General features: G+C 36.9%; 2 protein-coding genes and 1 non-coding gene across 3 annotated transcripts in view; 2 read left to right on the forward strand and 1 right to left on the reverse strand.

Moving 5' to 3' along the window:
• Nucleotides 1-3,897: 3,897 nt before the first annotated feature.
• LOC139979367 (histone chaperone asf1a-B-like) lies at nucleotides 3,898-10,501 on the forward strand. Its single transcript, XM_071990090.1, has 4 exons — nucleotides 3,898-4,870; nucleotides 5,580-5,695; nucleotides 6,785-6,961; nucleotides 7,765-10,501. The coding sequence occupies exons 1-4, from the start codon at nucleotides 4,762-4,764 to the stop codon at nucleotides 8,032-8,034; spliced, it is 672 nt and encodes a 223-aa protein (XP_071846191.1). The 5' UTR covers nucleotides 3,898-4,761; the 3' UTR covers nucleotides 8,035-10,501.
• Nucleotides 10,502-13,574: 3,073 nt separating this feature from the next.
• Trnac-gca (transfer RNA cysteine (anticodon GCA)) lies at nucleotides 13,575-13,646 on the reverse strand. Its single transcript has one exon. It is a non-coding gene; the product is annotated as a tRNA-Cys (tRNA).
• Nucleotides 13,647-13,914: 268 nt separating this feature from the next.
• LOC139979391 (dynein axonemal intermediate chain 3-like) overlaps nucleotides 13,915-14,231 on the forward strand; it is a 31,926-nt gene continuing 31,609 nt past the window's right edge. The window contains exon 1 of the mRNA XM_071990143.1: nucleotides 13,915-14,025. The gene's annotated coding sequence lies outside the window, so the exon portion shown is untranslated. The remainder of the gene's footprint in view (nucleotides 14,026-14,231) is intronic.

A 14,231-nucleotide genomic window follows, 5' to 3' on the forward strand; every position in this document is an offset into this window, starting at 1 on the left:
ATCAAACAAAAGAAACCAGCAAGACATGTAAAGAGTCCCCTTGTGCCTATTGTGACAAAAGAACCCTTTGAATTGGTATCTATTGATTACCTACATTTGGAGAAAAGTAAAGGGGGATATGAGTATATACTAGTCGTGGTAGATCACTTCACTAGATTTGCCCAGGCCTATGCGACGAAAAGGAAGACTGCCCTGGCAGCAGCTGATCACCTGTTCAACGACTTTTTCCTGAAGTTTGGATTTCCCAAAAGATTGCATCATGATCAGGGGAAGGAATTTGAGAATCAGCTTTTCACCAGACTACAGCAACTCAGTGGAGTGGGACACTCCAGAACGACCCCATACCACCCACAAGGGAACGGTCAGGTAGAACGACTGAATCGTACCCTCCTCAACATGCTACGATCGATGACTGAACAACAACGGTTCAACTGGAAGGACTCTTTGCGTAAATGCATGCATGCATACAACTGCACAAAGAGTGAAGGAACAGGTTATTCACCATTTTTCCTAATGTTTGGAAGAACACCACGCTTACCTGTAGATATTGCTTTCGGCTTGAAGGGAGATGAGACTACCAGAACTCAAAACGAGACAACTGGAGACCAGAGAGAGACATATGCTGAAAAATGGCGAAACAAAATGAAGGAAGCCTACAAAATTGCAGCCCAACATGCAAAGAAACAATCTGATCGAGCCAAACAAAGACTGGACAAGAAGGGACACAACGTTGCCTTGCATTCTGGTGACCGTGTTCTCGTAAAGAATCTTGCCCGGGTTGAAGGACCAGGAAAGCTTCGTCCTTTCTGGGAAGAGCAGGTTTATGTTGTTACCAAGCAGTTACCAGACATTCCTGTGTATGAAGTCCGTCCAGAGAGTAACCGGGGTCGGATTCGAGTCTTGCACCGAAATCTACTTCTACCATGTGATGCTCTTTTACCTGCTGATAACACTCCGAGACGTATCGCGAAGAAGGCTTCATCGAAAAATAGGCGAACTACTGACATTGTGGAAGGGAGTACAGATAGTTCAAGCGACGATGAATGGGTGCCCGATAGATTTGCGGGTTACCCATATCAAAGGGTGGACCAAGAGGGTGTTCAAGGTGGTGACCTCCATCGGCGGGGTAGAAGGTCTGAGGTTGATGTGGGAGGGGATCAGGTCGAAATTGACAATCAAAGCAATTCAGCAGGGGAGCAGGAAATTTGTGACCCCCCAGAACAACCAGGTCAAAATTTGAGACCACAAAGAGTTAAGCAGGGAAAGAAGGTTTTGACTTATGATAATTTGGGAAACCCTACCTGGGTCAGACAGGAACCCCATGTTTGTTATTTGTACCAGTATATTCAGCCAGTTGAATGCACAAAACCTAATTACTTGGGGAACATATATTCAAAAGCTCTAATTTAACTGAGAACTTCTAATGTAACCCGACATCACAAGGGCTGAGTGGTACACACTGCCAACAGGTCATAGTCCTACTATAGTTGTTTTTATTTTATAACTCTACCAGACATTACTTGAACACTGAGAGAACTTTTTGAGTTCCATTGTATTATACGTTATAACTTTTATTGTTATCAAACTTGTTTATTCGCACAGGAATGACAGATTTCGAGAAGCATGTGTATGTGTTTTCTAACATAGCATTGGTATTGAGGTATGTAAATACAATAGTTAAATGGAACATGCTAGTTCTTAGGGGCACAAGGAAATTTGTGAAATGATATGCAAGGTTTTAGTGACTAATTGGTCATTTGCAACACGACAATGTCTTTTGAGTATTGCGCAGTGCTCAAATTTATTTGTCTTTTAGCCAAACGAATGTACTTGAATATTCTGTGACTTCAGATAAAAGTATAGTCAGTGGTAAATTTGCTACAAAGAAGGTTAAAGTAAACTACGTGTATACATTTAATAGTATGGGTGCCAAGGTGTTTCTAGTAGTGAGATGACTATTAAGATTTATATCTTCAGCTTGTAATTAGCAAGACTCGACAAATGAGAACAGTATAGAGTGCATTTTATAAAACTTTTATTCACCATTCATTTCTTCTTACATTGAATTCTATATTTCTTCATACGATACATGTTTACATGTCAGGGATGACATCTCTTAAGGAGGGGAGAGTGTTATGGGTATGATTAGCGGTGCCCTACCCAAAATTTTGTTGTTTGTTTTGGCGTTCAATAGCGCGTATGGTGGGCGGAGCCTCAGCGATTGATTAACATGTGCCTTAACTCGTTACAACTAAATTAAAACTGGTTTTTCCTCTCTCCGTCTCACAGGTAAGATGATGCTTAAATCCCTTTCATGTGAATATGAAAGTATTACTAGGTTGTTGATTAAATATTTGTCGTTATTAAAAGATTTTCATTATGACGGATGGTCTAGATTTGCCATCGATACATAGGAGTTAATATTCGTTATAAACGAGGCCGTCAGGTTTGCATGTAGGATATGTCTGTGTTATCATGGGCCTACGTATATTCGTATAACAATTGTTTGTCGTTAAAGTTCGATTAGTGGTACAAAATCATAATTTACACGAGTCATATCAGTACAAAAGTGATTTATTTCTTGATGTTGTTAACAATAGTATATCATGTATCAGGATGCCGTGGATGTGACATTTTAGGTAATTTCTCTGTACGTAATGTTGCTCAGTGACCTAGCGTTATGATAGGCTATAGCGTGTACATTTGGTTGTTAGAACTGTCATGAGGGATGACGTCATTGCGTAGTAACAATAGTAGGGGATTCCCCGAAATCCAGATAGAAATAAGTATTTACGGCTATCCAGATTGATTGTATTGTTATGTATTGAATTATTAGAAAGATTGAGCAGGTTCAGTTTATTATTTTAAGAACTAGAAGTAGCCTTTGTTTATGCCAGGATGAAAATCCATTCAGATGCCTTATCCAAATATGCAGTTGAGTTTAAATGTGAGACTGCATAGTTATTATTGTATTATATCAGTGATTGATTAACATGTGCCTTAACTCGTTACAACTAAATTAAAACTGGTTTTTCCTCTCTCCGTCTCACAGAGATCCTGGTCTTAACAAGATGATATTCCATTCTGCTAGGTCAGTATAACAAGCTACTGTGTTATCCTGCGTTTCATAGTGTTTCAAGACAATGGCTCGTGCAACTGGCTGTTGTATGTTATACGATCTTTTGAATAATGATTAATATAAAATTTGATAAACACATCTAGTGACCTATTTATTTTTATTGTTAAAACTAAATAGGTTCCCTATAGCGTAACATGACATTACCATGTAGATAGGTTATAGCATGCATAAGAAAATTGTCTCCACTGCATGGCTGTTTAAACAAAATCCGTTGAATATTTATGAAAATAAATTAATAGTGATTCATGACTTATAGACTTAACATAATTAATGAAGACATTATCATGTACGTATTTAACTCTGAAAATTCTCGTTGAGCTAGTAGTCGCACGCACATTAAAAAACACTTTAAAAAATGTTCACTCTTCCAATCATGAAACGAATATTATTTATAAAAAATTTACCGAAATTAATGCAACGATCACAAAGTTGTGCATACGATTTACTAAAAAATATTTTGCCCTTCATAAAAAGAACATGGTAACCGAATGAATAAACTTTTCATTTGTAGATCACTTCCATGTAAAGTTGTATCGATTCAATATTTTCATAAATCTCCGAAGGCAAGGGGGCCTTTGCCAAGGGGGGTAAAAACAATTCACCAATCGCTTGACTCGTAGTAGCGAGGCATAGGCAAGGTTACCCTTCAACCAATCAAACAACGTGTAACGGAACAAGATCCTGCCTTATTGCGCGAACTCTTTGAACGGTGATTATAGCGGGAACACATACAGTATAGTACGTGCAATCGTTTAGATGATGTGTAGCGGTCACACATATGATTGTACCTGGAGTACGCAGAACCTTAGCAAAGCCAGCACGACTACGAAGAGTCAGATCCGGGTAAACTTCATTTTCGCAATCTCAGAAGACGGCGAATATGTTTCATGAAGACCAATAGCGTAACCGAACTTGTAAAGCCAGCCAGAGATCCTCCAAATTACAACGTGAATCCAGTTGGAACCCGAACAACAAACTTGTCTGTGCGGAATCCATGAAGGATATAGGCCTATATCGTGGCTATTGTTATTATTAAGTTTTGGCTAGGCTTTGTATCCTAACATAACAATTGTGTTAATTACGAATTGAACACAGGGCAACTTTCCGGAAAACAATCAAACAGACTCACCAAATCGAAGAAAGTTAAGCTTACATCAACAACTGGTTTCCGATAATTTTGGATGTTTCTTTGAACGTCGCCGTGAAGTTTTTCGAGCTGCGTACAACTTAGATTAGTGTTCTGCCTCAGCTAGATCATAGACGTACATCAAAACCTATGAAAGTTGAAAAAGTGTTACTATAGTGATTTACTAGCCCTGACCAAGTTACCAGTAATACTGCACTGGCTGACCAAGCCTCACTAGTAACGTTTAGGAGTCCTGTTGGCAATATAACGTAATGCATAAGTCACAGCTGTAGCAGAGAATTTTTAATTTCCCATTGAAACTGTTCAAATGCTAAGGATTTGCTCATACAGGAGAGAAACATTCAAGCCCACCGCTTTCATAAATAGCCCACACTAATACAATACAGACTCACTCACCTATTGCAAAAGCAAAACACTTTAAAACACTAATTTTCAGTGTTGGTTGCTTAACTAACAGTTTTTTTTAGATTGGAGAATGACGCAAGTGCACATTACCAATGTTCGGGTTCTGGACAACCCCGCATCGTTCTTGAATCCATTCCAGTTTGAGATTACATTTGAATGCATGGAAGACTTAGCAGAAGGTATTTTTTGATGTTTTATAATAAGTCTTTCAATTTGACTGTACAAAAGAAAGCTTATTTTGAACATAAAAAATAGAAATATTTAATTTTAAGCATTCTGCTGAAATTTTCATTCAATTGCTCATGTATGCCTTTTTCATTTGAAATTTGTGTTGTACCTTTTGGTAGGAGAACTTGAAGCATACAAGTGTGATATCATAGATGCACAAGTCCAAAGGGATATTTTGTAAATACTCTCACAGTCACTGGTTATAAGCTTCGGAAGCTTCGTAGTGAAGTTGGAACTAGTAGTAGTAGAGGCAGAACCATGTATACTGCTGGGAAAGTCTTCAATATGATTTTAAACGTTATTTAAATTTGTACATGGCACCATTTTGCATCTAAGCTTCCTATTGTTGACCTATGAATGACATAACACCTGCTTGCTACAGATTCCTATTTGATACAAAATATGAAAACATACAGGCAATATACCAGTTTGAAGTAATTATATGCAAATTTTACAAATCAGTTGGGTTTCAGACTTTCAATTCTTGCTTTACAGACCCAAAATAATTTGACCTCTAAACTAAACTTCAAAATTTCATTTGCAGGTATAACAATTTATGTTTATTGAGCTCTGTACTGTTGTATTAAAATTTATATATTTTTCAACATAACCAGCTTAGGTTGTTGAAACGGACTTATTAATCTCTTTTTTTTTTTGTAGACTTGGAGTGGAAAATTATATATGTGGGTTCGGCAGAGACAGAAGACTATGATCAAACCCTAGACACAGTATTAGTTGGACCAGTATCAGCAGGAAGACATATGTTTGTATTTCAGGTAAGCCAGTCTTTATCCTGCATTCTGTTGCAATAATGTTGAAGATCTGAATTGTGCAGGGATGTGCTCAGGAATATTTGAGTGCCGGGCGGTTTTGTGCGATAGTGTGAACCATGTGTCCTTGGGTGGGGGTTCCCCCTCCGCTTTGGAAATTTTGCAAATGAAGTATGCTTGGATGGCAAATGGTGCAATCTTTCTCCTATTCTGGTGGTAACTTTAGTGCCAAGTATTCACCATGTTTTGGTAATGTTTAAATTAATCATCCAAAATGCCTTGAAACAAGCAGTTGGAAAGGACATTCATTTCATGAATTTGAACCAGTTACTGTCCCTGTGTACTCTACCCTATGAATTTGAGCCAGTTGTCTCTGGCAATGCAGTCTACCATGTTTTCTTATGTGTTATTTATAGGTAGTAAAAATATACAAGTTCTGTAGTTTTCGTAGGTCATTATATCTGCACTAAGCGTGTTTTCTTTCCACTAAGTATGGTACCCTAGTTCTAATGTAATACATCAGAATGCAACAACAGTTCTGATGCCGGTTATATAGAGCTCGTATGCTTATAAAGGTTGATGGGGACACTACAAACAAACCTTGAGAATTAGTTTGAAAACTTGGTTAAAAAAGTTATCAAAACTGCTAAAAGACAACCCCTTTAAAGTTATCAATGACCGAGTGAACTTTTAAACTAGTGCTGTTTTGATGTGTGGGAGTTATTTATCACACAGACAAGACTATAAGGCATCTATAGCCATATATTTTCAGTGGGCTACTGTGATCTAATATAGCATATAAACATAATTATCTTATTATTTATTTCAACACAATCTTTGGCATTTTGGAATAACATCCAGTATTGCATATCAAACTTCTAAAGCAGGTTTGTGCACAGTATCCACAGTATGTTATAATATGTTATAACATAAAGTAATAATATGTTATGTAATATGTCATATATAATATGTAGTATTTTATGTAATAATCTGTTATAACATAGTATGTTTATATATGAGACAAAATTCAGAACTTTCATCGCTGCAGCAAGAACTACATTATTCCCTGTTTTGGTAATTTTTTTTTCTTCCCAGGCTGGACCTCCAGATCAGAGTATAATACCAGAGAATGACGTCCTAGGTGTTACAGTGGTCCTCATCACCTGCTCGTTCAGAAACCAAGAATTTGTTAGGGTTGGTTACTATGTCAATAACGAATATGAAGATCCTGTCTTACGGGAAAATCCCCCGTCTACTGTGGAGTTTGCAAAGGTTTGTACTAAAGTTAAAAGTTGAATATAAATAAGTTGTTGGGGTTGGGTATGGTCGGGATTTTGACTTCAGATTGAAGGAGATGGAATGACCAAAAAATCAAAAGCATTGTGTATACTATGAAATGTAAATCAAAGCAAGCGTGGTTTAGAAATTTTAATGTAGATAGGACCTACATTCTGTTGGCCATTGGTTTGGACAACATGATAATCCTTAATCAGAGGACTGAACAATTTAAAAGGATGTAAGCATTTGCTTAGCACAAAGAAGCTAGCAGACCTGTATCAAACATACGACAGGATTCTTCATTTTTACTTTCCTGTACAGACATATTGTGTTCATGTGTGTTATATCCTTTCATACATATCTACACACATAATGAGTATAGGCTATAATTTGTGTATTTTTCTCTACCAGACATGCAGAACAAGTTGCAACAGCTTGAGTACCGTCCCCTTGATATGAGTACAAGGCTTTAAGTTCAAGGACAACCTGGGGGACATGTAATTAATCCATCACGTTTAGCATCTCTCTACTAGATTTCAAAATTGTCCATAAGGCGAGTACACTGGTGAAGGAAATTGTGCTAGAAGTTGAGTACAGACTCACTACACATTGTACTCCACACACTTTAATCTGTTATTTTGTCTGTAGTACAGGTAAACTCATGGCTGTTACCCATTACTGAAAATGATACTCCAGGTGGGGTGAAAATATTTCAAGAAATAATTCACAACTTTCGTTCTCACTTTGGCTCCTTGTCCCTTATGTTTATCGGGATCTTTCTCCTCTCCTCTCTCCAGGTGGTGAGAAATATTCTAGATTCAAAACCAAGGGTGACCCGTTTTACGATCGACTGGGAGCAGACTGGAGATAGCACAACAGTCAACAACGAGAATGTTCCCCCGCCCTCAACTAATTTACCAAATCAACAGTGTGTAGGACCATCCGGTAGTGGAATCCCAACGGACACGGCTGCCAATAAATTTATACATGAAGCCTCGGCTGCTCTGAGCACTGACAGCAACGGTAGTATCCCAGACTATACAGCAGCTGTTGAAATGGAACACTAGCTAGCTCTCCTTACAGCTTCCATAACTCACTGAATATTCATGGAGATGAATGGTTTCCATTTGTTTATAGAGCAAATTGCTTTAACATTGAATGAAAGCTGCAGAGACTGACGTCGCCATTTTTCACTCCAAAGTGGAGAGTTCCTCATCAAACAGATCTGATGTCTGAAAATCCTTCTGTCATTTTCCTTCTTCCGTGTCAAGCGGGGGAAAAATATGGACAAATAGTTTGAGTGAAAGACCAGACTTGGATTAAGAGAACCCCAAACATGACTTGTGTTAATATGTTAACAGTGTGATGTACTAACATGTGTAAATGGCATTTAATATATTCATAATGTACAGTACAGCTCAAGATAAATTCAGATATGTCAAAGATAGCAGGCTTGACCCGTGCAGTGACTTCAGGTACAAAATTGAGAACTAATGATAAAGAACTAATGGTACGCTAATTATGATAAAGAACTAATGGTACGCTTACAAACCAAAGTGTCCTTCCAAACACAACCTTTCACATGAAATGTGATGGTATAGACCATTTGGGGGCAAGTCTAAATACAGTGTCTAACATTGTGGTTGGGTCAATCCCAATTGGAAGTGATTTGGTCGGACAAGAAGCGAAAAGGTCGGTGGAAATTAGATCGCATCAAGTTCAATCATTTTACTCAGTATTTTTCAAATAATTTGGGGATACTGTACTGGTTTATCTTGATGACTTAATTGCCAGGGTTATGTCTGCAAGTAAGTTCCACAATGCTAGCCAGTGTTAGTTTTGTATAGTTTAGTATTCACATCCGAAGAGAATGAATAAACTTCTCGTCAAAGCCAAGTCCATAGTTCCGTGTCACCCTGATTAATAGCAGTAGTATTGTGAGAGTTTGCTTCTAAAACACTGGTCTTGATTGGCAGGACTAGAATATCACAGTTTAGCCATTTGCCAAAAGGTGAGAGTAATTATAATACCTACTGGATACAATCAAGTGCCCATTGGCATTTTCCTGAAGTACATTTTTACACATCAGTTACTGTACAGGTTGAATTGGAACAGCCCAATCATATTTACTGATAATTAGCAGTAATTTCAGGGCTTTTAATAGATGTGCAAAATGATGTCGATTTTTTTAGATTGATAATTGTTTACCTACTTGTCATGTGTTTTATGTTCTTAATGTCTACAAGCCGAGAAATGCAAGTGCCTTTCTTATTTTGTAGCGGCAAATAGCGAAATCCACCGACACTTAGCCTGTAATTGACAAGGTCTGTTAAGGTTGTTTTACTGGTTTGTTATCATGAACAAATTTATGAAAAGTAAAGTAAAATGGTAAAAATCAATAAGAGTAAATTGGGAACGTTATATTTTTACGATGAAAATCTACACTATGAATCGGGGTTGCTAGACCACTTGGGATTGAAAGTAAATGAATTGACCCCTACCCTGTATATAACCAGTACTTAAAGCATTCTTTTTGAGTTGAGGAAAAGTGCACTTCACTTGAACAAATTTAATGGAGCACGTTTTGTTTGCTAGATGAATCTCACATCTTCCTATGAATTATTCCTTAAGAATGGCACGTTTAATCTGTACCGAAAGATTTCTCTCTGTGTACAAATAATTATCCACAATTAAAATAAGTCCTTGATCCACCTCAATGTAGCATTTGGTTGTGTTTGCAGTGTTAAGGTTCTGTCAGTGCAATAAGTACCAACTGAAGTGTAAGGTTGGTTCAGGTATAATTGTCATCTAAGTTTTACTTCTCAAGAAAAATTTGATCATTGTGCTTGAATTTTTCTTCTCTTTTTTTTCATTTCTTGAAAAGTAATACCAACATGAACACCATTGTGCTGGTGCAGATGTAATGATGTGCTTGAAAGATAGAGCTAGAAAATGGGTTCTTTTTTTCCTTTTTTGATCGCACATATGAAGTACTGCATACCATTTGGAAATAAAGGACATCTCATTAGGGTAAAACATCAAGTTGGTATTCCAGTAGGCAAGCCATCAGTTTTATTCATGAATTGCTGTATCATCAGAAGGCCATATCTGTGAGCAGGTTTTTTGATACTTCAACAGAAGGTTTGAAAATCTAGACAAAAAGTAACATGTACACCCAAAGGTGCAAATTTGGTGCTAGTGCTGTGTTTGGTTATCCAAGTCAAATTGGGGTGATATTTTCAGGAGCAGATTTGGGATTACATAGAGGGGCCGGTTGTTTGTATTTTAGATTTGCAGTGTGGGAAAATTGCCCAAGAAAGAGTTTTTGTTTGAAACCAAAAAGCTGTTCATAACTTGACAATGATATATTTATTTCTGTTTTTGTTTTACACTGGCATTGTTCGTTAAGCTTTCTAAATGACAGCAGATATCTCTTGTCAGTTTTCATATTTTTCTGTTATACTTTGCTGATTTGATCAGTGTTTTAGTTCTATCCTTCAGCTAGCCTTTTTGACTAATAGATATGGTTACTGATTTGAATCTATAATAGACTTGTTCCCCAAATTTGTGTTGATTCTTTTTACACATTGCATATTAGAAGTAGCTAGCAGTGAATGATAAAGGTTGTACACTCAAGATTTTTCAAAAGTTGCAATTTTGAGTATCAAAAGGTTTGCCTTTACAATGTTTACAACAGAGACTAGATGCTGTGGCAACGAAAGACAATGACTTCCACGTAGCAACAGTTGATATCTTTTATGCTAGTCTCCAGTTCTATATAGTCATGATATGCTTGAAACTTGCTTAAAAATTCAAAACTGAACTAAATCCTTTGTAACTAGATGCTGCATAAAATCCAGATTGGGTCACAAAATAAAATCAAGTTTGTGACACATCTGGATACTAATAAGTCACCACCCCCCCCCCCCCTCCTGGCCACCTGTGATCTGATTTGGAATGATAGTGTAAATAATTGAGAACATTATTAGCCGTCTAAATTTACATTTGACGTTTATATGTCCATAAAACTTACCCAGTGTAATTATTTTGATATGATAAAGGTTTATATTCGGCTTGATCTGGATTTGTGAAAAGATTGACCCCAGAAGTATGCGACAAATCGTGGTTTTTGATAATATAGTAATTAGTACTAGTTTTTTACCATGCACGGATAACGAATGTGTTAAACAGAAATTGTGCTGATTACTCTGCAGTTCCCTTAAGGCATTTCTTTATTATAACAACTTCATTACTCATTACCAGAATGTGTACTGCTTAATCCTCAGCATGAAAAGATTAGCAAATCCAATCAAAAATGATTGGTCCATGTTGTAAAGATCATTGTGTTGAGGAACAGCCAAGAAAAGTCTTTTTCCATATGAAAGCTCTTACAGTTTAATGTTCCCTTATTTCATTCACACACATCTGACTGAAGGAGTTCAGCAACTATAAATATGATGTCATTGAGCGACGTATGCTTGAATTGATACTGGTTTTCGTATTGATTACTGGACTTATTTTCCTCCGTAAAAGTGAAGGGTTTTGCAAATGCTGAATCCAAAATATTGGCAGTGTATAACATGGTCTAATATTATATAACTCACGTCACTTTTAGCGTCAACACTGAACAGTCACCATGAAAATGAGTAGAAAAGGGACAAAATGTCCCCCACCCCCCCCCCCCTGTGGTTCTATGACATCAGAGATTGCTGTATGGCAAACTGATGTGTCTTCTAATTCCAGATGTTCCTCAAGCAGAGCAAGATTCTTCTTTCAATTTCTGGTGGAGTTCTTCATCTGTAAAATCTCTGTGATAGAAGCTGACAATGATGGTTGGATTTGCTTCTTTTTGAAAGCAACATTTATATTCTGTCCTCAGGTTTTCATCAATTTCATGAAATGTAACCAGAATCAATCAAATTGAGAATGTTTATTTGGACAGAATGAGATTTTTTTTTCTGGCTGATTTGAACAAATATTAGGAAATGAACTTCCTTGAAATGTGAATACTTAATATTGGAATATTCTTCACTTAATCAGTTCCCGTGCAAAATTCTGCCTTCATAGAAATTACCGTTTTCCTTCAATTTGCAGAAAACATGTTTCTAGTAGTGCAGTGGATACATAAGGGAGGGGGAGTGGGGAGATGGGTTGTGGTTACCATGGTGATGATATTTAATCATCTTCATGTAATCTGTTATGTGTTGGGAGTTAACCATGACAAGTTTTTATAATGTTTGACTTCTCAAGTTGCATAAGATTGTTTTTCCTTTTTTACCTTTGTACTATGTTTAGTCAATTTTGTCTGTATGTGATGACTGTTATCTTTGTAAGTCTGTCATTCGGTTTCAATGAAATAGTTAGACAATGAAATAGAGGACAGAATATACTAAAAAAATCAACAAAATTATGAAATGATCCTGTCCTCTTTTCCTTTTTTTTTCTTTTCCCGTATCTATTTAATATGAAATTTTGGATAAGAAATTATCTGCTTTTAGGTCATCCGAGTTATCATCAGATGTCAGCATGTTTCAGAAGTACTTTCTGAGTGCTAACACTGGCGCGTTTAAGTGGTGCAAGTAGTCGCTTGTACCATGCCTGTGTGGAAATCATTGCTTTGAATTTGTTGGGTCCTTGTCCTTCCCCCTCCTGCTGAACCCATTCAAACCTTAATGTTTATCGGTTGGACAGTATTCAAGGAGGCTCATAAGAGACAAGTTGAAACTTGGTGATGCATTCTGTAGATAAAAAGAATGTACGGGTACGTGACATTGCTACAATTGTAGTGACATTTACTTTTGGATTTATGTGCTTGCATATACTGAATGCTGAGTCGCTTTCCTGGTTTGTTTTTTATCTGCTGTTGGACATAAACTACTTCATGCAAGACAGATTTGAATGCTTAAATGTTGCACAATTTGAATAAAATTGCAACAGTTAGCCCACACAACTGTGTTTGTTAATGCTTGTTGCATGTAACTGCACAAGAAATCATTGTGTACATTGTTATATCTTGCAGGCTAGATTTCTCTGCACAAAAGTGTATTCAAATGCCACAGTGGTTATCATGAGCAAGTCAATTCATTGCCATCTTCATGGATCTCCCCTATACCCTCAAATTGACACCTAACAATGGTCAGACCTGATGACAACGTAGTTGATACATGTTCATTCTTTGAGGCAACATTGCAATATTTTTTAAACATCTTTGTGAAATGTAACAGGCAGTATAAAATAATACCATTCCAAAACCTGCCCCCCCCCCAATTCTCCAACCGTCGTCTATAGGCAATACACCCTTCCACAATGAATCACTCAGAAGGTAATATAAATGTACCAAACTTACAGCTTGGAAATAGAAATGCGACAATTTAAATAGCATACTAGAGGCACCACATAAAGAGCACTGTGGGTAACAAGTAGCAACTTTTATTTTGACAGTCACTTGAAAACTTTGTACAAAACAGCAATAGCTACGACCGAACACAACAGAAGGAAAAATAAAATTGTACAACAAGTATGCATTACAGCCGGGCTTCAACATTTCTACTGGTAAAGATATGAACAAACACGAACATACAAATATAGCCTAAAAAAACGAAAAGGAAGGGGACACCCGGATTTGAACCAGGGACCTCTCGATCTGCAGTCGAATGCTCTACCACTGAGCTATATCCCCGTACCACAATTAAAAGGTAATTCTAAAAATATATAAACAAATATATTTTGGTCCAATGCATAAATAAGGGTGTTAAGAATATAACAAGTATATTTTTATGTTATAAGTTTGTTTTGGAGTATTCAGATATGGCATGTCATTTTATTTGCGACTACCTATACTTAAGCGGGTCTACAATTACAGAATTTTAACATTAAAACGTACGTCACGTGACACCCATAGCAACAGGAGTGCGTATATACTACGCATATGTACGTACAGTTATGTACTAACGCTGTGCCGTTGTATATGATATCGTAAGTATGCACTAACGTTACAGTACGGATTCGTATTTCACGGACTTAGCTCGATTTAAATTTGGAACACAATTGTTATTCAGGTTGTCCTGCCAATCCATTAGTGTAAAAGATAAGATGAAAATGTATTTAGGGGATGCACATTTTTATATTTTCCTATCGTAGGCCTAGATGTAGATCAAGATGGCTTTCAATGTTGAACGTTTGATGATTGAGCCATTCAATTATACAAGGGCCAGTTCCACGAACAGGAAAACTTACTCCCGGTTACTGTTTAGGCATAAATAAA

Source organism: Apostichopus japonicus, chromosome 2 (genome assembly GCF_037975245.1).
Source record: "Apostichopus japonicus isolate 1M-3 chromosome 2, ASM3797524v1, whole genome shotgun sequence".
Taxonomy (NCBI): domain Eukaryota; kingdom Metazoa; phylum Echinodermata; class Holothuroidea; order Aspidochirotida; family Stichopodidae; genus Apostichopus; species Apostichopus japonicus.

Bases quoted from the DNA above. Each gene is read 5' to 3' on its own strand.
- LOC139979367 (XM_071990090.1), top strand. From the start codon at position 4,762: ATGACGCAAGTGCACATTACCAATGTTCGGGTTCTGGACAACCCCGCA. The intron at 4,871-5,579 runs GTATTTTTTGAT...TTTTTTTTGTAG, and splicing joins CATGGAAGACTTAGCAGAAG to ACTTGGAGTGGAAAATTATA. The intron at 6,962-7,764 runs GTTTGTACTAAA...TCCTCTCTCCAG, and splicing joins CTACTGTGGAGTTTGCAAAG to GTGGTGAGAAATATTCTAGA.